This window comes from Manihot esculenta, chromosome 12 (assembly GCF_001659605.2).
Source record: "Manihot esculenta cultivar AM560-2 chromosome 12, M.esculenta_v8, whole genome shotgun sequence".
Classification (NCBI taxonomy): domain Eukaryota; kingdom Viridiplantae; phylum Streptophyta; class Magnoliopsida; order Malpighiales; family Euphorbiaceae; genus Manihot; species Manihot esculenta.
The window spans coordinates 5,970,275-5,996,541 of NC_035172.2; the positions used below are offsets into that span (position 1 = coordinate 5,970,275).

A 26,267-nucleotide genomic window follows, 5' to 3' on the forward strand; every position below is an offset into this window, starting at 1 on the left:
ATTTGTGCGCTGATTTGTATAGAAATTTATTAATTATTTAATGTAAAGTTAAAATTAAATAATATTGCTGATGTAAATTAAAATTTAGTAACCAGAGAAATTATAAATCAAATTAAGTTTTTAGGAAAAAAATTTTATTAGACGGAAAACTAATAATTTTACAAGAATTTAATTTAATTTATTTTTTATTAAATTTTTATTTAAAATAAAATAAAATAATTTTTTAATTTAAAATTTTTTATTTGAAAATAAATAGAAATTATACATAATTGTATAAGAATTAATTTAAATTCTTTTCATATAAATTGTAACAAACAAAATTATTAAGTTTTTGGTGTTAGAAATTTGACTAATGAAACATCTCAACGATAATTTTTAAAGATATTTAAAATATAAAATTAAAAATAAAATTACATTGCCTATTAAAATCAAAATAAAAAAATAATAAAAAAAAAAATATTACATGAGCCCTAAAAACTTATGATAAACATGGGAAGAAAAGTAAGGAGTATTCAAAATCTCGCATTAAATAACTAGTGTAGAATTACTATAAGATCCCTAAATTTTAATAAATTCATTAGTTCATCCTTCTTTCAAAACCATTTAATTAAAATATTCCTAAAAAACTATTAATCCGTCTATTACAGAAACCATTAATTAATCTGTTTTAATCTTGATTAGAAGAATTAAATAGTTTAAATATTTAAAATTATAAAAATTAAATAATATATAAAATTAAAATTATAAAAAATAAATAGTATAAACAATAAGGGGGCTAACACTTTTTTTAATAAAATGATTTAAAAATGAAATTTTATAAAATATAAAAATATTTTAATTAAGTGATTTTAAAATAAAAATGAATTATTAAATTTTTTAAAATTTAAGAACTTAGTAATAATTTATACTAATAAATTTTATATTTGAAAAGCAATTTTTAAAGATAAAAGTATATTTTTAAAATATTAGAAACCTTTAAAATTTTTATTTTTTTACAATTAAATTAATAAATTCTTTAATCTTGTTTTATAAATTTTTAATTGTAAATTTTCCGCAATACCCTTAACACTAGTTAATGAGAAATGATAATCCTCGGTGATATTTATAGTGTAAAATTTTAGTGACATGAAATATTAATAAGGGTAAAATAGTAAGAAAATTTACTTGTTCCTACAATTTTTTTAAAAAATTCAGGTTGATTGGAATAAAATTATTTCTAAATATAGTTTATTTTATAAAAAAATAAATAAATTCTAATAAAATCATGCTTGATTTTATTTTTTTTAATAATAAAAATTTTATGAATTAAAAAGAAATGTATTCTTCTTGGTTCAAACAGAAATTTGGTAGAAAATAATTACATTGAATTTGGGCTATGGATTAAAAATTTTAAATTTATAAATTTTTATTCTAAACTTTTAATTTTAAATAAAAAACTCTAATTTTTAAATTTATTATAATTGTAGTAATTTTTTAAATTTATTTTAACTATATTTAAATTAACTCAACACACACAGCTATATAAATAATTTGAATTAAACTTTTGTTAAAATTTTAAATTTTTAATTATCTAAAATTCTCGATTAAAAATTTTATTTAAGTATAAAAAATTAAATATTTTAATTATATAATTTAAAAATTTTATATAATTAAGAGTTTAAAATTTTAATTAAATTTAATTTTAATTAATTAAATTACTTATATGTAAATTAACTTAAATCTGATTAAAATTATTTTAAAAAATTACTAGATAAATTTTAAAATTAAAATTTTTTAATCAAAATTAAAAATTTAGACTGTAAACATAAAAATTTACAAAATTGTTATTTATTTAATAAATAGATCATTAATTTTTATAAAATTTTCTATTTCAAATAAAAAAAAATGTTTCAATGAGTTGAATGTGATAGTTGTACATATATGAATGTTTATACAAATTTTTTTAATATTTTATTTGGTATGACTCATTTTAATAAAAAATAATTTAAATGAATTTTTATAAAATTATATATAATTTTAATTTAATGAAAATATTCTTTTATTTTAAATAAGAATATGATTAAAAAATATTATAATAAAAAAATTAATTAAATTAAATTAATTTTTTATAAAATTATGGAAATCAAACAGACGAGTAGGAGTAGAGGTGAGAAAAAAGGAAAGGAAGATGAAGAAATTCAACAAGGGTCAAACGAGTGATGGGGCCCACCATGTATTTGGGCCAACCAGAATTCGGCTGTACTGTCTGGTTGGTGCCACCCGTATCCCAACCCAAACATCCCCTACCCCTGGCCCCACAACCGCACATGCTACCGATCTCTCGCTTTTTGAGCTTTTGTATCTAATACGACACCGTTTTACTTTTCCTTCTCTCCGACACTTCCTGTAATCCATCATATAATATAAATTATTAATATTTAATACAGAATACAACATATATACACACACTAATAATGAGATTTTAATGTTTTCCATTCAAATTTAATTTTGTATAAAAATAATGAGACAAGAACTAAATGGATAACAATTAGTATATTATTTTATTATGTGTAATCTTCTTCATACAAAAATTTTTACACGCGTGTAAATATATATATATACACAAATTTTAATATTTATAAAAATTGAATCGAATTAAATATAAATAGAAATTTAATTAAATTAAATTGATTCAATTCAATTTGATTTGATCAGTAAAGTTTATTAATATATTTTTTATTTTTTATATTTTATTTTTAATTTTATAAAATTTAATTGAAATATTTCAATAGTAATTATGGTATAATCTCTTTGTATTATAAAAAATAATATACTATTATTACTAATCAATTCGATTCAATTTTTTAATATTTTATAATTAAAATCAAATCGAATTAAAATAATTAAAATTTTAAAATTAAAAATTAAATTTAAATATATAAAAATTCAAACTAAATTAATTCGATTTGATATTTTTTTTAATTTAAATCGAATACTATAAAACAAGAGGCTAAGAAAAATAGTCATTATTATTGTAGTTAAAGCTAAATTAGTAGTTAGGATATTGATCTGTTTTGTCACATGACTCTTGTTTTAATCAAAACTAATAATGTATGTCATTATCAACACGATTAGCTTGCTTTTTGCTTAAACTTCTCTAATAATAATGTATGTTTACATATTTTAATAGATAATAATTTTATTATTGATATTTTAAATGTTTAGTGATTATTTTTTTAATAATTTGATTATTAATTTCGTTGCTATTTTTTTTTATTTTTTCAATGATTAGACAATTTCAATGGCTGAGCAAAAGTGGCTCACAATACTATATCACAAGCTTGTATTAGTCATAAACTAACAAGATGATTAAGAAATTAATCAAAACCCTAATGCAGTGCTTAAACGCATTATACCTCACTTGGTAGATTCAGTTTCAAATTCTCCTCGTCCTATCCGTTACTCAAAGAAAAAGGAAAAAAAGAGGTTACGTGCCAACAGCTGTAGAAGTTTCTGTCTATGCAAGAAAGGGCAATGGGGATTGGATCCTTGTTAAAATGTGAAGAGAGAGGTGAAGATTATTCTATGGATGAATGTGAAACACAGCAGGAGACAGATGGATGGTGATGAAGAAGAAGAAGAAGGAAGATGGAAGGTTAACGTCAAGCTTGCGTGACAGATAATATTATTGCAATTTCAAGTTGATGCGTTCCATGTTTTACTCATTATTTGGTGTAATTCTTTCCTTCCATTGCTGTCTCTTGACTTCTCCTTCCCTGTACTGTAGTATATTCACCGACAATGCTTTCTGATTTCTTTTTCAATAATTTTTATGTTTAGAATGAAAAAATTCAATTATTTTTAATTTGAAAAACTTTCATTTTAAAGGAAATAGAAATTTTATATAATTTTGTAAGAATTCATTTGAAGTTTTTTATTACAAAATAAATTATACCAAACGAGGGATAACTAGTCGTACTGACAGAAGAGGAAAAAGACAAACGCTATAGAACAAGAAACAAGCGTTCAAGGAGAAACAACAAAAAGAATTTAAGAATAGGTTGGCTAAGAGTATGTCTGAACTAACTTCAGCATTTAACATCATCAAAAGAATTGAAACAAACAAGGAATTAAAATATAATCAAACCCGTTACCTACATTGCTTTCTAAAATCTTCAATAAGTCCTAATATGCCATTGATTTGCTACCAACTAAATAAATGGAGCCTAGCCTGCTCATCAACAATCCAGATGACTCCACTCCTGCTCAGGATTTGGACATGCTGAATTTGATGACTTGGAAACACAGGCTAAGCTCTCCATTTATTAAAAGCATTACCAATTGAATTTCTCCTTCTCCATTGTAGTGGTTAAAATTAACTCTGGAAATGATAATTAAGCAAACTCACGAACGCGGAGAGTTGCTGAGAGATTTCAGATTGCTGCAGAGTTTTTCAAGTAGCAGCCCATTCTTTTCGGATGTCGAAGGTGTAGTTGATCTCCAGGTAGCACTTGTTATCATCATCAAGAAACTGAGGAAAGCCAAGTAAAAAATATGGTTAATCCAAAATGGTGATACACTTTGGAAAGCGAGCAATTATAGGTCTACATCAAGAAATAAGAACACAGTTCAGCAGGGACCAATACCTCGGCAAAATATGGTAGATGATTGAACAGCAGCATGAACAGTTTATTGAATGATAGACCACATATGTACTATAAAGAATGATGTTATTTGTCTACTAAACAAGATAACATCTGATTCCTTGATGTTACAACTTAAGATGGAAAACATGTTAATGTTAGAGACCAGGGAAATATGAGTTTAGAAACAACAAAAGTCTCATGTTGCCTTTACCACTCTGCATAACTTAGTCTAAACTATTACATTGAGATAACATCAGATTGATTGATTCAAAAATAGATCTGTAAGAGTGAGCTGGATCTTATTAACCAACTACAGGCTAAAATTTCTTGGGTTTGATCGGGGAAACTGACCTTTGATCTTGCAGAATATGATCCTCTGGCAAACATTCCTGATGGAGTGGTCTCTTCTGGCATCATATGAGTGTAGGACTCTGGCTGAGGACTGAAGGTCCCAAGCATCTCTTTTGAGCTATCCACTGAATTAAAATCCCATTATAAGGAAGATAAACAGAGTATCTGAAACATAAACTCTAGCATGAAATAGAATTCAGACAGCTTACCCTTGACACCAGTTTTCCAGACAGTGTTGATGTATTTGAGGCCAGAAACTATGTTGTTGTGAACTTGGAAAGAGAACATCAGGTTGTAATGGCTACCTTCTTTCAGAGTAAACCATATTCCCTCAGGTTTTCCATCCTCAGGAACAGACAGGACAATGTCAGGTCTGCCTGGGCTGATGATTGACAGACTAAGAATTTTCACATCTGGTTCAAGAGTTTCTGCAATAAATCATTGGGAAAACCAAATTTAGAAGATTTATAAGGAGAAGAAACAGCACCCTCCATTTTGAGATTTTCTCCAGCACAAATGTCCCAAATCCTTTTAGTGCATGAATAAGTTAAAGTCAAACAAAAACAATCAACCACAGATCACAGTCTTAGGAGTTGTATTCCTAATCTTAATTAACTCTTTTATTATTTACTATATTTTTGCAACTGTTGTTAAAAAGAAGTTGCACAGTGACAAACCATCTCTGTTATGCTATGAACATGATAGCCTGAACACGCGACTGGGGTTTATATCTGTGCTTATGGTCCTGTAAATACTTGATTCTGCACATACCAGTTAAGCAATTGCCTGTGGCAAATTGAACCAACTTCAGAAAATCTTCAGCCATACAATCTTAGCCATTGTGACAAGCAAAAAGGTGAAGCTTGCTGCTCGGTTTCAGATAAAGGAAACTGGCAATTTGTACACATTCTTGCTTCCAATATTGAGAGATTATAGATATCAAAACTACATTGCTTCTAATTTGGAATTCCCTTCTCAGTAAACCAATACTATTTAGCTTCTAGAATTTGCAAGTACCTTGAGTAATGGCTTAAATTAGGTCGCCGACCTAATTAAACATCATTAATTTCAATGTCAAACAGAGGAGAAGAACAATATAATTCTGTCATTTGTGAAGGCCCTTATCAAAGTTGTATAAAAATTGGAAATATATAGAAAGTGAAATTGCATAAGAATTGAAAGAATTTAACCCATTAAAAAAAAATTGCAGTCAGCAATAAATAGGAACTTTGCATACACAAGAGAGAAGAGGTTTAGGAAATATAGGGTGAATTTGAAGACCTTTCAAAAACCCAATTCAAATAGAACAATGAAATTTTGATAAGGGAGAAAAAAAATTGCTGCAGATACCTCCAATATTTTCAAAATCAACAGTTCCTAGAAGCTGTTCCTTCCATTTCCTGAGGCTCTCATCATCCTGAGCATTTAGAATTCATTAGCATATTAATATTGTATGGAATTAAATCAAAATGTGTAACGCAGCAAGAGAATACAAACCTTGTCCTTCTCAAGTTGTTCTTTGAGGGTGCACTGAGGACCAAGCTGAATCTTGTTGCCTTCTTCATCATCTTCATCGTCATGATCAGTTGCATCCATGGAACTCTCACTCATCTGCCTCTTATATTTGTGTGATGAATCATCACCACCTTCTTGATGGGATGTTTCAGTTTCCAAATTCCCAGTTTTCTCCGCAGAACCCTCATTTTCGTTTCCATCAAGCCCCATGTTGGTACTCGAACTAGCCACAGCTCCAGCAGCCAAAGACATCAAATCATCAACATTAACGAAAACTGACCCAAATCACACCCACAAACATACACACAAAAGGGTTTGTTATCTGCAGAGAAAAAGATTAAAGAAGAAAGATACCCATTGTAAAGGAAGAAAAGGGAATACAGAATCTGTCTTGAAAAGAAAGATAAGAAAAGAAAAGGTGACAAATTATCCTTTTTGTCGACAGATTAGATAAAAGACCCACAAGCAAAAGAAGACAAAACAAAAGAGAAGCTGGGTTCGTCTTTCGTAGAAGCTCTTAGTGATGGGTTGTTGAAGGAAGTTGAAATCTTTGGAGAGAGTATGAGATCATGAGCAGTTATGGAGGAGTGGTGATCCGAAATATACACATTGAAGAAGCAGAGTCGCTGCCGAAGATTGTGGGGGTGGCCTTTGACCCCTTTTTTTATAGAAATTTTAAGGATCATATTGAGATTGGTAGAGAGAAAAGAAGCTTGAAGAATGGATGAAACTGGTGGTTTCATAATCACAAGTGGTCCTTTTTGTTTATGATCATAGTCAATTCAATGATGCCAAATTGCCCATGAATGAAGTTGTGGTCCATTTCTCCTAACTTTTGTGGCAATTTTTCAAAAAATTTATTTCTTTTGTATTGCATGGGAGTGGATTTGCCTATTTGGTTTCTTTAAGGTTTCATTCGATATTCAATCACTAAGTTTCAAATTTAAATAATATAGAGTTGGAAGATTAAATATGACAAATTATATAATATATTTCATGTGTTAAAAAATTTAAATAATTTGACTTTATAGTCTTTCTTTTGTAAGATCTAATCTTAGTGTTCTTCCTTTGAAAAATTTAACATCGGTGATGATATACTCTTTTAGAATGTCTGACCTTATTGATCTTCCTTTTAAAAGGTCTGACTTTAGTGGTTTTTCTTTTAAAATGTCTGACCTTAGTAGTTTTTCTTTTAAAAGATATGACCTTACTGTTTTTTTTTTAAGTCTGATCTTGCTGGTCTACCCTTTTGGCTTTGCCTTTTCGACCTGATCTTAGTGGTCTACCCTTCCGACTTGACCTTAGTGGTCTGCCATTCCGACCTGACTTTAGTAGTTTGCCCTTTCAAGTCTAGCCCTTCCGACCTGACCTTAGTGGTCTACCCTTCCGAGTCTTGCGCTTCTGACTTGATCTTAGTGGTCTACCCCTTGGTGGTTTTTCTTTTGAAATGTCTAATTTCAATTGTCTTCCTTTTAAAATGTCTGACTTTGGCATTATGCTCTTTTAGAATATCTAACATTGGTGGTCTTCCTTTTGAAATGTCTAATTTTAATGTTTTTCCTTTGAAATGTGTGATTTTGGTAGTATGCTCTTTTAGATGGCCTAACCTTAGTAGTCTTCCTTTTGGAAGGTCTAACTTTAGTATTCTTCCTTTGTAAAGTTTGACCTTAGTGGTATGCTCTTTTGGAAGGTCAGATCTTGGTGATCTTCTTTTTAAAATGTCTGACCTTGGTAGTCTTCCTTTTGAAAGAGTCTGATTTTGTTGGTCTTCCTTTTGGAAGGTCTGTCTTGGTGGTCTACACTTCTGGCCTTACCCTTCCGATCTGACCTTAATAGTCTGCTCTTCTAGGTTTTGAGCTTCCGATCTGACCTTAGTGGTCTGCCCTTCTAAGTCTGACCTTAATGATTTGTCCTTTCGTTTAGACTTTAGTGGTCTGCCTTTTAAGATTTTGCCCTTCTGATTTGACCTTAGTGGTCTGCCCTTCTGGGTCTGACCTTAATGATTTGTCCTTTCGATTAGACTTTAGTGGTCTGCCTTTTAAGGTTTTGCCCTTCCAATCTGACATTAATGGTCTGCCCTTCCGATCTGACATTAATGGTCTGCCCTTCTAGGTATTACTTTAGTAAGACCTTCCTTTTTAAGGTCTTTCTGTTTTAGGAAAATCTTTCCTTTTAGGGTCTTCCTTTTTTAGAAAGGAACCAACAGTACCGCAATATGGCATTGTAATATCTCATAAGAAAGTGATGTCATTTTGTGAGGATGGGAGTACGCTGGCAAGTACAGTGGCACGCAGATAAGAAGTCAATAACTGCAAGTATTGAAAAGAGGAGAAAATCATGCAAAAAAAATGAGATCACACAGAACAATATAGATGCAATTTCATAGCAAAAAGCAATAAATATAGCTAGATAAAAAAATAATAAAGAAATAATATGTTTTGAAAAGAAAAAAAATTATGCATATACTATTTATATATATATATATATAGTTGAGTCATTGCTACAAACACGAAAATAGAAAAGCGTTAAAGCCATGTATGATCTTTAGGATCTCATATCAAATAACTTTATTTAATTTTTATTGATTCGTATAGAAAATAAGAAAAAAATTTGCTATAAAATCGAATTATACGGATTGAAATTAATATTCTACTATTTCGATTTGGTTATCATTCTTTATTAAGAATTAAATAAAAAACCATTAAATCAAGCCAAATTGAAAGTTGGTTTTATATTTATATTTTATCTTTGAGTTGTATAATATATTTTCAACAAAATTGGATATATGTGTATTGTTAAAATTATATATACTAATTTTTTTTATTAACGTGCAATGCACGTTATTATACTCTTTTTTATTAAGGTTTAAAAAGAAAATAAATATAATTAATAATATATTTTTTACTTTAAATAAGTATAATAAATCATAATTATCAAAATAAAATATATGTAATTTCTATTTAAATAAGTATAAAAATTAATAGTATGTATTCAATTATATACTTATATAGATAGCTTTTATATTATCTATTATGGTATATTAATTATTAACTTTATTTTAATATAATAAAAGTTAAATTTTAAATTTTTTATTTTATATAAAATATTTAATTTTTTTTTAAATAAAAATTGGGATTGAAAAAATAAAATTTAAGATCTCTCAAATTTATTTAGATATACTTACTACTAGATTAAGTTTGTGAGTATAAAATATTTAATTTTAAATTTAGTTATTTATAATTTGAAATATATATCTAATTTTTTTATTATCAATTATTTTATTTATAATTATTTTTAACTATAACAAAAGATTGTTATTTGTAAAGTTTTATTCATTTTAAAAATAGTAATACCGGTTGAATTTGATATTCCTTTTTAATATTATTATAATTTTAATTATTATAAATAAAATTAATATATTAAAATTATTTTAAAATAATAAAATAATAATATTAAAAAAATTATATATATATATATATTTAATTTATCAAATAAAATATTAATCACTAAAAATTATTAGAGAACAAAAAAATTATAGTTAAAAGTGTTTCAAGATTCGACCGCCGAACTTTCAAGATTCAGCCGCCGAAGGTGGTTCCTCCAGTCGCCTATAAGAGGTCTTCAACCCAAAAATGAGAGCTTTCTCTCCATTTTCGGGTAGAGGTAGGTCTATGCCCTTCCTTTGATGATTTTACTGAGATTTCTTCAAATTTCACCAAGAATTCATGAGCTTCCTCTTGTTTTTGAAGATTTGAGTTCAAATCTAGAGTTTTAAATCTTGGAGACCTCCGGAGATCGTTTTCCCTCATCTCCAAGTTGGGTTGTTGTCACCTTTGTGTCTCCAAGAGATAAGTTTAAATATTTGCTTTTTTTTATGTTTTCTATAAGTTTTCAGCAAGTTTTAAAAGGGGTTAAGGGCTGTTAATGTATGAAATTGTTAAACCTAAAGTTTTAAGGTTTGGGTTAGGATTGATGATGATTGTTCCTCTTCTGTTGTATGATGGGGATTATGCTATTTTTTATATCCCTTATGCATGTTGAGTGAGTATGAATGTTTATGAGTTGTTGGGTGTGAGGATCGGAGTGTTTGGTGGCTGTGTACATAGGGCAGAATCGGGTTTTGCCTTGCTGGAGAACCCAAGTTCGGCCGCCGAACCTGCTTGTGGAGGCAGCCTTTTGGCCGCCTAACCCGCCTCCGAAGGTTCCAACCTTCGGATCTGTGTGGGGTTTAGGCCACTGAACCTGCCCCCGAAAGTCATTGACTTTCGAATCTGTGTGGAGTTTAGGCCGCCGAACCTGCCCCCGAAAGTTGCTGATTTTCGGATCTGTGAGGGACTTTCGGCTGCCGAACTTGCCACCGAAAGTGCCCTGCCCAGCCTTCTTCTGCTTGTTTTGTATGCATGTTTTGGTATGTTTTAGGAGGTTTTTTGGGGAGTTGTTTAGAGTCTTGTAAAGGTTATGTTTGGTCTCTCATTTGAGTCCATCTGTGTAGGATCGGATTTGGGAGATCATAGAAGCGTGCAGTGAGATAGCTGCATCGGTCTTAGACGAGCGTCAGCCAGAGGTGAGTAGAACTGAACTAATCTATTATTTTAAAAGTAATCAATCTTTTTAAGCATGCTCATGCATCACGAATGCTATGTATATGTATTAGGATGCTTGCATTAGAATTCATGAATATGATGCATTGCATAATTTACTGTTGTTGTGGATGGATGTTGGATGACCCACTAGCTCTCGAGTATGATATGTTATGATGTATATGGAAGTCCAGGTCGAGACTCATTCTACGCCCCTGTGAATATGTAAGTATGTAAGAGAAAGTCCAGGTTGAGACCCATTCTATGCCCCTGACACTATGGGTTTATTATGTTATGTTATGTTATGTTTAAGAGGAAGTTCTGAGGAGCACCTGTCGCGGGCCGGGTACTATTGGAATTTGTAGAGGGTTACTGGCGACAAATCCATCTTGATGTGAATTGTTTGTGTTGTGACGCATTTCATTTGATCATATGTTTATTAAACTGTTTTTATGTTCTGCTCACTAGGCTCTTGTAGCTTATCCCTTTCCCCTAACTCCAGGTTTGCAGGATCAGAGTTAGCTCGGAAAAGTCGCTGAGTTGCTGGTATAGTCCTTTGTAATAATATAGATGTAGACATGTATTATTTTATGGTTTTAGAAGTGTGCTTTGCCTTAGTCTTTGTCCTTGTAATCCCTGTTTACATAATCCTTATGTAAAAGTTTTAGTTTCGAGTTATGTTTGAACTAAGCTTGAGGCATGTGATGTTTACCATGCTAGAGCATTTGATGAGAGCTCTAGTATGAGTTTATGTTTTCAATTTGATACATGCACAGGTCGAGTCTTGGTTCATGGAATGTTTATGTTTTTGTCATATCGTGTGATTATGTATAGGATTTTGTCAGGTACACAGGATGTATAGTAGGCTTGCTACGGGCTCCGACGACCTTAAGTCGATCTGAACCCTAGTGCTGGTAGCGGTTCGGTTCCCGGGTCGTTACATAATTTTATTTTAAGTTTCCTTCTGTGGTCCCTTTGTGGCTCGATACTCTCGCCCTTTCCTCTTCCTTAAACCTAACTTCTTCTTTCTCCTTCCCCATGGAAGAAGATATGCGTCAATTGACTATCGATGAAAAAGAAGATGTTATTGTCCCTATTAAGAGTTTCAGAGATATTCCGATCGTCACTTATGATTTCTGTATGGTGGGGATATTTCTCACATACAATCCAATCAATTTTCAGAATATGCAGACCTCTTTGGCAGATTTATGGCATCCTTTAGAGGGGTATCTAGTATGAAATTAGAGATAAAAAGATATCTGTTTCGGTTACAGGTTGTTACAGGTTTTTCTTCCTCTCAACAGGATGCCTCTAACAACACCCCTACGAATGTTAATTTGACAGGCAACAGTGAAGCGATTCATCCCTTCAAAGGTCGGGATAGCCGAAAGCAATAATCGTCCTGTGTTGGAACTGCCGAGGACTCGGCAATCCTCGGACAATTAATGCATTGAAGTATTTGGTTACTAATTACAAGTCGGATATTTTATTTTTGATGGAAATAAAAACTCTTAGTTTTCGTATGAAATTTTTTCGTAATTTTTTCGTAATTTTTTATATTTTGATGGTTGCTTCTCAGTCAATAAACAAATATTGGGAGGAGGTTTTTTGTTAATGTGGAAGAGTCATGTGTCTGTTTCTGTGGTTGACTTTTCTTTAAATTTTATTGATTCTGTTGTTTATGAAGATAATGTTCAATGGAGATTTACTAGTTATTATGGATTTCCGAAATCGCAACGACGACATTAGTCTAGGAACCTTATTCGAGATTTATCTCGTAAAAGCTCTCTTCCGTGGCTTTGTTCGGGTGACTTTAGTGATTCATGCTCGAGAGATGAGAAAGAAGGAGGAGCATTTTTGCCAAATTTTCTTATGCAGGGGTTTGATTTTGAATGATTATAAATCTTTGTTAGACCCTATAACTGATATTTTTGTTAGATGAATTTGTCGTAATACTACTCTAACTGCTCATACTTTGGTTGAAGAATCTATTAGATATAATTGTCTTTTTATTTGTGATGATATCTCTCTTTATTTGATGAAATTTTATTAATGCTATCAGTGGTTTTGCTTTCAAAAAATATATATACATAATGTTTTAATTTAATTAATTTTTTAACATTATTTTAGGTTATAATAAATTTTTTTAATAGAATTAAATGTTGATATAAATTGTTAATAGTTTTCTTTAAATATTAACATACATTTTTAGTTTAAATAAAATACTAATATAATTATTTAATTAAATTAAAGATTTTAAATAAAAATAAAAACTTATAAGAGTATTGTTAATAATGTCAATATTTCGCACCCCCTTCTCACAGTTATATATATATATAAACCTAATCGATCCTTAGTTATAAGTGTATTTATATTAACTAGTTTGCATACATGTAATTTTAGTTTTTAAATAATATTTTTAATTCAATTATACAATAGACGAATCTATAAAAATTTACAAAAATAAAAATTTTATTGAATAAAATTTTAAATTATCATCATCAAATGCCAACATAACATTTTCTCTATTCATTAAGTAAAATTTTAGAAATTTCATTATTATTGTAATTTGAATCTCTCTATAAAACTAACAGTATTTTATTTAATTAATCTATATTAAAAAATAAAAAATAATAGTATATATTTAATAAAAATAATCTAAATGTTGTATTTATTTTGTATCTGTAATTATGATATATTATTTTGTACTTTTATTATATATATATATATATATTAATTTCATACAAATAATTACAAATAAAATATCTTTAAATTGAAAATATTAATATCAAAATTCAATTATCAGAAATTAATTCAAAATAAAATAAAATATAAAAAATTTAAACTATACATACCTATTATTTTATTACTTATTATTTAGCATATTTATCTATTTGAACAGTGTAAAATTAATTATAATATAAAATTTTCATGATATAATAATTTACGATAATATATTGTGTTTATTAATTTAAATTTTTCATAAACATTAATATATTTAATATTAAATAATTTTACTACATCATAGATTTTTTTAAAAAATATATATAAATTTCTTAACTGCAATAACAAACATTACTGGTAATATTTTTATTTTTGAAAATAAAATATATATCAATAATCTTTTTAAAATGGAAAAAAATACTTTTATATTATAAAGGATTATAATCTTTCAATAATCTACTATACTTTCATTTACATATTGCATAATTAAGAAAAGATAATGCCATATATTTATTATTAATAATTTTTTAAAAATTTTATGAATATTTTAATATATTTTTTAAAATTAAAATATTAATTAAATTTTTTTTTCATAATATAAAGTTTATATAGTAAAATTTTCAATTTAAAAACATTAAATTTCCACTCTTTCATTCTTTATTTATATATACAGAAAAAAATTCTCTCCCATCACCATCCTTCCAAGTCCATGATAAAGCAACGCTTGACCCACCTCATTTTAGGCATCCAGGAGTCCAATAATGACATGGAAACAGCAGAGTCTGACGTGGTCGGTGATCTGCATGACACATGTCATAGCTCCATTGGAGAAATAGGACTGTGGGATCCACGGGTGTGGGCCAACTCCACCGCCCAAGAGAAAACCTAAAATGGAGAAATTTGTCAAAGCTTTTTCAACTTTACAGACTAGGCATAGGTCCTGGGGCAAACAGAACAGAGCTCAGGACGCTGCCTCCCTGCTTGCCCACCTGGAATCATTGTTCTCCGCTTCCTGCTTATGTCATATTCTCCGATGATTTTTTATTTTTTAATTTTGCGTTTCTCTTTCTTTGCAGGTAAAATAAGCCCATCTCAAATTCAGATTTGGGTAATCATGCGATTTGAGAAACATTATAGAAAAAAGGTGATCAACTCCAATTGTGTGATAATTTTGTAGATGTGGCAATTAAGGTCGGTTTGGCTTTTATAAGAAATTAGAATTAACCAATTTCATAATTATATCATTCATGACTATTGATTATAATATCTGACAAATCCTGTAATGATTTTTAACCCATTTCAGTATGATTTACTCATCCCATTCTTTATGGCTGCTTCAATATACAGAGTTCATGACATGTGAATCTGAATTTAAATATTAATTTCTCTGTTTAATTAATAATTAATAATCCATTTCATATAATTTTTTTAAATTAATTAATTAATTAAAGAAGAAAATAAGAAGCTGGGAACATGATAATAATAAAGGTCACCTACATTACCGACTGCACAAAGCACATAAGCACAAAAAACCAAAAGAAAGATGATGGCTTAGCTGAAAATGGCCCTCCATTATTTACCCTTTTCGATCAAAAACAAATATCTAGGGTAATTTAAAAAGATAAACTACAGCTTATTTGAAAAAAAAAAAATTAATTCACTATTCTTAAAATGTTGATCTATTCCTATTGATTTTGATTTCAGAGAGATGTGAGGTCAAATCCCAAGATTCCTCTTCCTTAGGTAGAGTTCCCACCTCTCTCCCTCTCACATGAAGCTTACTGGCCTCTACTCCTCTCTCTATATAAGCCACTCTCAGTTACCCTCTCTCTGCACCAAATACACTCTAAGCTCTCTCTTCACTTCCTCTTTGCTTCTCGCCATTTACTTTTAGTTTCTATTTCATTTTCTCTTGCTTTCTATGGCTACTGTTGAGGTCACCCATCATTCTTTTCTTCTTAATTTTTCATTCAGATTCTTGATTTTCAGTATTATTCTAATTGCTGATCATTTAATATATTTTTCAGGTGGTATCAGCACAGACTGCACTTCCAGAGGAGAAAGCTGAGGAAGTCAAGGTTCCAGAGGCAGCACCAGTTGCTGATGAAAAACCAGAAGAAGAGCCAAAGGAAGCAGAGGCGGTTGATCAGGTATCTGAAGAACCAGTAGCACCAGAGTCTGATGCTCCGGCGGAAGCAGTGGTGGAAACTAAAGAGGTGGTAGAGGTTGAAGAAGCAAAGGATGTGAAAGAAGAGCCAGAAGTAGAGAAAACTGCGGAAGAGGAGACTCCCGAGGAAGAAACATCTCAGGAGGAACCAGCACCAGAGACCGTTGTTGAGGAGGCTCCCAAAGAGACAACTGAGCCTGCAACTGATGCAGAAGCACCGGCACCGGAAGCTCCGGTTGAAGCTCCGAAGGAGGAAGAAGGCGGTGAGAAGAAGAAGCCTGAAGCAGAAGAAGCTGCAGTTGAGAAGCCTGAGTAAAGAGTCGAAGGGTACGGTGGTTTTCTTGAAAGCTTGTTTAGTGGGTAAGCTAGGGTTGGTCATTGCATGCCATTCTGTAATATTCCTCTTCTAGCTTGTGGTTTAATAAGAGTACTAGTTTCTTTTTAGGGTAATGGGTCTCGGTATTGGGATGTCCCACTTGGGTTGAACCCAATGAGAAGTCGCCACATGGCAGACATGCATTTGCTACAGTGTAGGATATGTTTTGGGTAGTCTATTGCATCTGTGACAGATCAGCATGTATGCTTGTTTGGTTCCATGCAGTATTGAGTTTTTTAATATATATTATGGTCTTTGATGTTTGCAATAATAAAAATTTTAGGGTTTGATCTTTGTTTAATAATTTGCATTTTGCAGTATAATTATTAGCTTTTAAAATTTTCGACTATAATTCGCTTGGCTTCACTTCAATTTTAGCAATTTCTGAAATTTAAATAAATTAAACTATTTTTAAATTATTCAAGACTCAATTTATAAAATTTTGATACGACTATTTTCTAACCAAGATAAGCTCAATTTTAGGGTTGCACCCCTAAAAGCTTAAAGATCAAAGCTGAATGATGATCCATCATTGATACGGTAATAAATGGAACATCCTCTTGATACAGTGTATAAATATTAAAAAGAAATTGCATGGTTTATAAATAGAAAAGAGGTAGTGATGATCATGTGGGTTGCACATGGCTACACCCTGTGATCTAACATCAAGATAAGGTCAATGTGAGTAGGATCGAGTTGGTGAATTATAATTCTCCACTGATATGGCCCATATGGCTACTCATAAAGATCATGCCCAAATGAGGTGATGAATTACCCTTGCTATGATTTTATGATAATTAATTAATTAATGAAGGACAAAAGTATTTTTTATATCTCAAAATAAATATGAGAGCAACAAAGTCATTTTCCTATGATTTTATGATAATTTCTTTTAAAAATGGATGAAATGACGATGTTGTTATACGGATTTATTATATAAAAATTTAGTATTCAATTTTAAAAATTGGAGATCAATCAGTTAATTTTGTTAAAATCCAAAAATGAAAGTGTAATTTATCTTATGATTTATAAATTTTCATACAAAAATAAATAATAAAATATTTTTTAAAAATATGATGTTAGTAATAAAATAAGAATATAAATAATTTTATAAATAGTTGCATATAAAAATGAATAAATTATTTTTATAAAATATCGATATTATAATAAGAAACAATATTACTATTTTTATTTTTATAAAATATAAATATTATAATAAAAAATAATATTACTATTTGATTCCTATAACATAGAAAAATTCATTAGTTAGTTTATTAATTTTAAAAAATATATTAAAATGTCCTTAGGATTTTAAAAAATTTACTAATTAATTTCTCTGTTAATTTTAACTGCTTAGTGTTATAAAAGTAGAAAATTACTTTTTAATTTCTATCGTATAGAAAAATTCACTAATTAGTGTATTGATTTTGAAAAATACATTAAAATATTTCAGATATTTTAGAAAATCTATTAATTAATTCTTCCATTGATTTTAATTATTAAGTATTGTAAAAAAATTTTAAATGCCCCTCAATACAAAGAGATTAATTAGTAAATATTTTCACAAAATTAAAGGATTAACTAATAAATTTTCTCATACCATATGAACTAAATAATAAATACTTAAATGCTAGAATTAATATAAGGACTAATTAGCTTATTTTTATTTTTAATACATTAAAGATGTTTTAGTGTATTTTTTAAAATTGAGGGACCTAAATTTTTTCAAATCATAGAGATTCAATAATAAAGTTTTCTGATAAAAAAATTTAATATTCCTCAAGATGGACTAATTAGTGAACATTTCATTAAAATTGAGGATCAATTAATGAGTTTTTTCGGAGCGACTCTCATTTTGACCCCTAAATTATTAAAGAATATTTAATTTTTTTAAAAATTAAGTTTTGGACTCAATTTGCCCGAACCTTTTAGATTAGGATCAAATTTTCTTTGTTTTGGACAAAATATATTAAAATAATAATTTTTTAATTTATAATAATAATATTTTTAAGCATAGTTTACCTTATCATTCTGTTTCTCCTTGATTGAAATATCAATTAAGCACCATTGAGAAGTATGTACTCTTATAGAGATTCGAGTTCTTTATAGCCTTATTGCTGTGAGTATGTGAGTTACTCTTTGAATTACGTTGTTGGATTTCTTATGAGATTTAAACTTTTAACTTGAAATTTTATTAATTATAGGACTGATATATAATATTTGTTAATAATGGTGAAATTTGGATTTTGTGGTTAAATTTATTCTGAGATTTATCATGAAATTTTAACATTTGATTTTCAAAGTGTGCGAACTGATGAATTGATTTTGATTTGGTTTAATTCATTTTTAACTTTGATTCAGTTTGATTAACCAACAAATTGTACACCAATAAATTATTAGTTATTATTTTTAAATTATAATAATAAATATAAAATTAATGTGTTATTATTAAGAATTTTAAAAACTATTATTTTAATATATTTTGACCAAAAATAGGCAAATTTGATTCTAATTTAAAAGGCTGAGGTAAATTGAGTCCAAAACTTAATTTTGGACAAAATTGAACATTGCCCCATAGTTTAGAGGCAAAAATAAGAAAAAAAATAAGATTTCTTCTAAATATTTAATAATTAAAACTAATAAAATGACTAATTAATAAATTTTTTAAAATTTTATGATTGTTTTAATGTATTTTTTAAAATTGAATAATCATTATAGTAAATTTTTTTATAATAACAAAATAAAAATATATTTCAAAAATTAATTGAATGCAAATATATTTTAAAAATATTAATTGATAAAGATGAAAAATTAAATTATGATAATATGATAAAATTTATAAAGAAAAATAATGATTTAATAAAATCTGTAGAAAGTTTTAGTTTTTTATTTTAAAAGTATTTTTATTGAATAGTAAAAATAAAAATATATAAACAAAATTTGTTATTATTTATTTATTTTTATCAAATAAAAAACAAAAAAGTAAAAAACTATAACGAAAACGAACATCCCTTAGTTGCCTTGTTTTAACCTTGAGGACTTGGAAGTTTGGAACCTTAGTGAGGTCATAGAGCTGACTCTGTGGAAGACACTATTTCTTATGGGTCCAGTTACAAGACCCAAGGCTATCATAAAGCTGGATGTATATTGTGAAGAGAAGTGAAAAGGATAGGCCTCTGTTGGATATTTGGGGCCTTCATCCCAAGTTGAGCTTTGGTAAGAAGCCCAAGAGATGTGTTGACACAAGCAACCCCAATTGTAAGTTTATGAAGACGTTTTCAACCCCAATTATAAATTATCCTTCATACAAGATGTGTAGCTGCTCTTCATGAAATTTCAGTGTTGTTTTATTCCCTGCCTGATGCGTGCTTGTGTTGGAAGTCATCTATTGATTCATAATACTTAACGATGTGGATTTTGGTGGAGCTGGAAGTAGAAGCTGATGACCGAGCTAAGGTCGAGTCATAGAGAAGGAAACAGATCCAAAACCCATTAGAGCTCACCAATCAGATCGATCCATCAACACACCATTCAATTCGCGACTGTGCAGATCGGACTGACCGATAGTTCTATCTCGACGTTTGATGTGACGGGGAGTAGAAGGTTAGGCCTAGTTATACTACGACTCTATTAGCACGCGCGCTTGCCACGACCCTATCAGCATGGGGCACTAAAGGAGTATTAAATGGTCACCTGACAAGAATGAACAGGTTTGTGTAATAGAGACAGACAAAAACAAGTGACACTATAGTAGAGTGGCAGTTATGCGTCATTAGAAAATAAAGAAAAAAGAATAAAAGAGGGGATGTGACATCTTAAATTAAACTTTTCTATACACTCAACTAAATCATATTTTTTCTAAATATGATATTCTCTTCTAAAATTATATTTTTTCTAAATTTCAGAACATTCACGCGCTAACTCAAAATGACAATTCCAAGAAAAAGCCTCAAACAAAGTTGAAGCTCTTATCTATATAACTACAAGACAAATAGATGCTGATGGAAACTATTGGAAATCTCAATCCTTTGTTCCCTATAAGCTAAGCTTGAGCTTCCTTTTCTTGCTTCCTTTACTTGTAGGTAAGAACCTCTGAATGAGGATTGACATTAACATTGTACTTCGCTATTGAACATCTTTCATATAATACTTAATTTTACCTTAGCAGTTGGTGGGGTGTTTAATTTAATCAATTAATTTTTTGTCCAAAGATCTAAAAATCAAGAAATTAAGTTTCTTAATTTTTAGGCTGAATCAAGAAAGTAAGAAATTTAACCAAGAAATTCAGACTAATTTTTAGGTTAAAACTGAATTTAAATTCAAACTTTTTGAGATTAATTTAAAAAAAAATAAAAATGAACTAAATTAAACTTTGTAGACAGTGCAATTAAATATTTAACTGATGTATGCTAGATTGAAAGCAAAGTGCAAGTAAAGGAGATCCGAGTGTTGCTCAAAGCTGGTGGAATGACGAACAAAGCAATAGCTGGTCCGGCGGGATTGCAGATCTTCGATTAAGCGGCCGACGAGATGGTGTGCCGTTGCTCAAAGCTGATATTCAAGGTGTTGCTTGGCCAAGGCTTGTAAAAGAGATGCGAGTGTTGACCAAAACTCCTCCAAGCTTTTGTATATGAGAGGGGGACTGATCATCAACGAAGGATTTTTAACGTGCAGTGGTGGATTTTCCATTTTCACACAGCAAATAAGCTTATTTGCTAGTTTCTTAAGTTTCATTAAAAAAATAAAATTAAAAAAAAAGAAAAGAAATCATCTTTATATCTATATAGCTCTAATGTGAAAGGTTGGAACTAGAAAAGAAAAAAGATTATGCTACTCGAATGAATGGTGGAAGAAAAGGAAAAAAAAAGTTGAGGGTATTTTTTTTAAAGGTATTTCTTAATGTAGTTTCTTTTGTTATTATTAGTATACAAATGTTATATTCTGCTGGTGGGTTGGTGTCTTGTGTAGAAAAAGAATTAGCTAAGTGCTTGTAGCCCTTTTGATTAGGTGGCTGATGTGAGCTTAATCTTTATCTAATGGTCCATGAATCAAATACCCATAATTATTATTATTATTATTATTTTTAATGACAAAAAGATGAACTGAAAAGGGTGTTTGGCTAAGATCCAACTTTGATAAAACAAGATTATTTGGTTCATCAACTTTGAAACTTAGTTTGGTTTTCACTTTCAGACCCATGTGATGTGGTCTATATTTTTTAATGTTAGGGCAATTTGCTTGCGGCCTTTTGACTTTTTTGCTCTTTCTTATCTTCTTCTTACTTTTTTTTTTTCCCCTTAATTTAATAGAAAAAAAATTAAAATATTTGCAAACTTTTAGATTTCAAATGAAGGGTTCACAAAAAATCTTAGAAAAGATATGTCAAGGGAGAGAAAAGATTTTGTAAATTCAATAGAGAATGAGTTTATTTCTGGTAATGGATTGAATTTCATCTATACAAACAAGGAATTAATTGACATGATAACACTACACTAATGAACACAAAACATGAATCTTTGTGTTTTTCGTTGTAAAGATCAAAGAAGTTTTAAAACTCACAGGCCAAGAAATCATCATCAACTTCTATGTATCAATGGGAGTATTAATCCAACTGAGGCTGCCTGCATGAACAACAGCTTGAAACCATTTAGGGATCCCTTGTAATGAAAGCTCTTTAAACTTTCCATGATTTGGGTCATAAGTAACAAGAACTCTGCTTTTGTACTCCAACAAAACCTCACCATTTTGCAGAAGGCCTAACACTCTAACAACTCTTCCATTCAAAGAATTCTTCCAAATCTTTGAAGGCCTATCAAGATTTTGCTTCAATCCCTTTGGCATGTAAGTTCCAATACTGTATTCTTTTACCCAAGTCTCCTTCACATTATACTCTTTCATCACCCAAATCTCCAATCTTCCATAGCTGCAATACACAGCAGCAGCAAGACACCCCCTCAGCACCACAAGGTGGTAGTTGCATCTACTCAGGCCGCCGCAGTCTGGCTTTGGGACTTCCCTGAATTGCTCATCAGCTAAGTCAAATGAGACTAGCCGCCGAGCAGGGTTATATCTCCGGGGTCGACTAACCCAATGAAGTCTTCCATTAACTAAGGCCTCAGACGGGCGGCGAACGAGCTGGTATGATATCTTGCCTAGACTTCGCCACTTGGGGCTGCCTAGAGTTAGAATTTGAACTTCAGATTGTGGATACACGAGCCTACGGGCTCGAGGGTAAGTACTATGACCATTCCTATAGTAAACAATCTTTACTACCTTGTATTCCTGAGTTTTTGGATGGAATCCGAACCCAAAAACAACTTCTTGGTCAGGATATTTCAGCGATTTTGGGAGCTCTACATGGTTCCTAGTGAAAGGGTTGTAAATATAAACAGCATCATTGTAAAGCGAGTCAGCTAAACAAAGCAAACCATTACAGGAACCTACCACATCGAATTCTGGCATCATAGGCCAAAAGGGTACATTGATTCTTTTTACCTTGTCTTTTCCTTGGTCTGGAGCAGCAGCAAAATCCACGAAGTAAATCTGGTTCCTGATGGGAAAATCGCAGTGAAGAATCAGACAAGGATCGTTGTTGGTTGTGGTAGAGAGATAGAATCTCACAAGGTGAGGATCTTTAGCTAAGGCTCTCCAAGCTTTACAAACACACTTGAATTGCACCAAAGAAGATATGGGTAATCTTGAAAGAATATCATGGATGATCTCATGTGGTAGATGTTCCATTGCAGTTGATGGTGGATCATCTTGATCAGGGTTGATTTTCATCTTCCTCCTCCTCTTGCCATGGTTTTCAACATACAACAACTCCATGACTCGGAGGGAGGAAATTTCTGCAGAAGAAGAGAAAAATAAGGATCAAAAGACTAGGAGATAGAGATAAACATGGTGGACTTTAATAAGATGAAGTAAATGTTAAAGAAGCAGACGGGAACTACAAGGAAAATTGGTGGTGATGTATGGGATCCACCATCAATGAAAAATTCTCCAAGAAAAAAAAAAAATAAAAAGATGGTTTTCTCTTTCACATTGGGGGAAAGTAAATTGATGGATCTAACAATCACCACCGTTCAAATCCAGCATAAAAGTTACATATGATATGCAGAAAATGCAAAATTTATGAATCCTATTCTTTGTCAATGGATACATGTCCCCACTGATAAGGACCCTGTAACATTTTGTCTTCAATAACAAGAAGAAATCTGACAAAAGATAATATATATATACATTTCTTTCTTTCTTTCTTTCTTTACTGCTATTGTATGTGACAATACAGAGAGTTTTGTATAAGCAGATGCCAGGAATCATCCCTGTGAAAGAAAAGAAAAATATTATAGAAAAAAGGACCCACAAAATTAAAAAATGTTAAAAAATCATGGAGAGCATAGTTGATGTGCAAAGTACAAAATGCATAAAAGGAAGTAGCCAAACCAAACCCTACAAATATTTACCTCAGGAAGACATTTCACAATCATCAATCTGCATGTAGTCTTTATCATAAACCTCCAAAAACATGACAGTAATTAATAATAATAATAATAATAAAGAAAGGCCATGTGATTATGTTTACAAGAAATTTCTAGGAAGAGTGGTTATTTAACCTGTATTGTTTGTCCATTAGCAATTCATAAAAATTTGGTGATTGCAAGTTTTCTCTTGCAAGGGAAGTTAATTCCTAAGGGCTTGGGAAAATTTTATAGTAGGAGATTTAGATTTCTACTGAGATTGTGGAAATTTCTTGAATAGATTAATTTTATCCAGGTAGACCTTATCATTTGATTTCAATGCAATAGCTTAATTTTAATTTACATCCACTATATTATTTATTTTATATTTTATTTTCTTAAAAAGAGAAGACAACTTTTGTCTATTTTCTTTATTTAATTAGATATTTTCTTTCATCATTTATTCTTTTAATTTTTTTTATTTTCTGCTATTCTCATTTTCCTTTAATTTTTTTATTCTTTTCTCTTTTTTTTTCTTAATTTTTATCTTTTCTCTTATTAATTTTATCATTTCTCTTTTTTCTCATTTTATTTTCTTTTCTGTTATTTCTTTTCCTTAATTATCTTCCATTTTCTCGCTTTGTCACTTCTCTTTTTACATTGTTTTTTTTTTCATTTTTATTTTCTATCATTTTCTTTCCTTTTCTCCCATTTTCTTTTATTTTTTTATAAATTTATTCACTTTCACTTTTTTAAATGCAAATCAATTTGTTAATATATTTTTCTGTTATTTAATTTGATTAATTTTACTTTTGTAATAATTAATTTTTTTTAAATAAATACATATTTAAAAATAATAAAATAACTATAAATTTCAAAATTTAAATACTAATGTAATACTAAAATTTATTACTTTAATAATTTTATTTTTTTAAATTTACTAAGATTTCAAATTATTTAGTAAGTGCACTAAGATATTTAATATTCCACCTACATATTATATAATTTGTTAATTCAAAATCCCTTAGTCATTTGTTGATGAATTATCAATGAACTTACAAATCAATTAGTAAAAAGTTACTGATAACCGTTGGGTTACTGAAATTCACAGTGGAGTCAAGTCGGATTCAAAACTTACTAGAATCTATTATGCAGGTTGACCCATTAGTACATAATCCGGTTCACAGTTGAAGCAGGTCGGACTGATCGGAGCCCAAACTGATCAGAGAAGATTCCAGCTCATCTGATATGATGGGGAGTAGGGGAGCAAGTTCAGCTATAACACGACCCTATAAGTACGAGCATTAGAAAAAAATTAAATGGTCACTTGACAATGGTAGGTAGACACGTATACCCATACGTACGGCTCTGTATGATAGCAATATGTGATATTGTATAAAGTGGCGATTATACGTCACTAGAGAATAAAAAAAAAATAAAAGAGGGAGACGTGACCTATTAAAACTAAATTTATTCATTCATACTAAAATTCTACCTCTTTCTAAATCTCAGATCATCACTGAAATTTACAATAATAAACAAATATCTATTAATAATTCATGAAAAACGTATTTTACTATTAAATTTTTAATTATAAATAGAAATTTTATAGTGAAAATTTATCATAACAACTTATTATTCTATTTTTTTTAAAGGAAGAAAATATTAAAATAATTATTACGTAGATAATAAAATTTAGTGTCATATCAAAAAACAAAAATTACATAAAAATTTATATTTTCCACTTTGTATCCATAATTATGATATATATGAAGGAAAATATAACTTATATTTCTTTATTTGTTTTTTAAAGAATAGATAATATATATTTCAATTAAAAATTTATAATAGCAACTTTAATATATATTCTTCCTTTTTACGTTCCTTTTTAATATACGAAAAAATGTATATCCTCTTTTTTAAGATATTTTTTAAAAAATAAAAACTTTTTTATTTTAATTCAAATATAAGTTTTTATTTATATTGGTTAATGAAATATAATAAATTGAAATTTATAAACAAAAATTTCCTTTTATTTAAAAAGTAAAATAAATGTGGAATGCAAATAATTTTTGCTTTTCATCGTTTGCTTTTCATTAATAAATAATAATAATTTCTATAAAATATTATTTTCACTTAAATTAAATTATAAATTTTAAAATAAAAATAATATAGTCGACGTTTTTCTTAAAAAATATTAAATTAAATATTAATTAATAATTATATTCTATTTATTATATTAATATTTTTTATAATATTTAAAAATTATATTTATTTATTACCGATATAATATTTAAAAAAATATTATTTTAATATAAATTAAACTATAAACTTTTGAAAAAATAAAATGCTTGAATTAAAATTTAATCAGAAATTTCTTACTTATATCAGTGACGCCCTACGTACTTTGTTCACAAATCTGTTGGGAACATTTAAATTTTTTCGGTAAAATATAAGGTTTTTTTTTTA

At 29.2% G+C, this 26,267-nt stretch overlaps 3 protein-coding genes across 3 annotated transcripts; 1 reads left to right on the forward strand and 2 right to left on the reverse strand.

Moving 5' to 3' along the window:
* Window positions 1-4,004: 4,004 nt before the first annotated feature.
* On the reverse strand, window positions 4,005-7,213 carry LOC110627358 (rho GDP-dissociation inhibitor 1). The gene is made up of 5 exons (XM_043962258.1): window positions 6,474-7,213; window positions 6,327-6,393; window positions 5,186-5,404; window positions 4,977-5,101; window positions 4,005-4,510 (listed from the first exon to the last, which is right to left on the reverse strand). Exons 1-5 carry the CDS (start codon window positions 6,741-6,743, stop codon window positions 4,433-4,435), a joined length of 759 nt encoding a protein of 252 aa, XP_043818193.1. The 5' UTR covers window positions 6,744-7,213; the 3' UTR covers window positions 4,005-4,432.
* An 8,357-nt stretch (window positions 7,214-15,570) lies between these two features.
* Window positions 15,571-16,642, forward strand: LOC122721377 (fruit protein pKIWI501-like). Its single transcript, XM_043948989.1, has 2 exons — window positions 15,571-15,731; window positions 15,823-16,642. The coding sequence occupies exons 1-2, from the start codon at window positions 15,717-15,719 to the stop codon at window positions 16,276-16,278; spliced, it is 471 nt and encodes a 156-aa protein (XP_043804924.1). The 5' UTR covers window positions 15,571-15,716; the 3' UTR covers window positions 16,279-16,642.
* A 5,095-nt stretch (window positions 16,643-21,737) lies between these two features.
* LOC110628795 (F-box protein At3g07870) lies at window positions 21,738-23,528 on the reverse strand. Its single transcript, XM_043948988.1, has 2 exons — window positions 23,292-23,528; window positions 21,738-23,186 (listed from the first exon to the last, which is right to left on the reverse strand). Exon 2 carries the CDS (start codon window positions 23,164-23,166, stop codon window positions 21,922-21,924), a length of 1,245 nt encoding a protein of 414 aa, XP_043804923.1. The 5' UTR covers window positions 23,167-23,186; window positions 23,292-23,528; the 3' UTR covers window positions 21,738-21,921.
* Window positions 23,529-26,267: the final 2,739 nt, after the last annotated feature.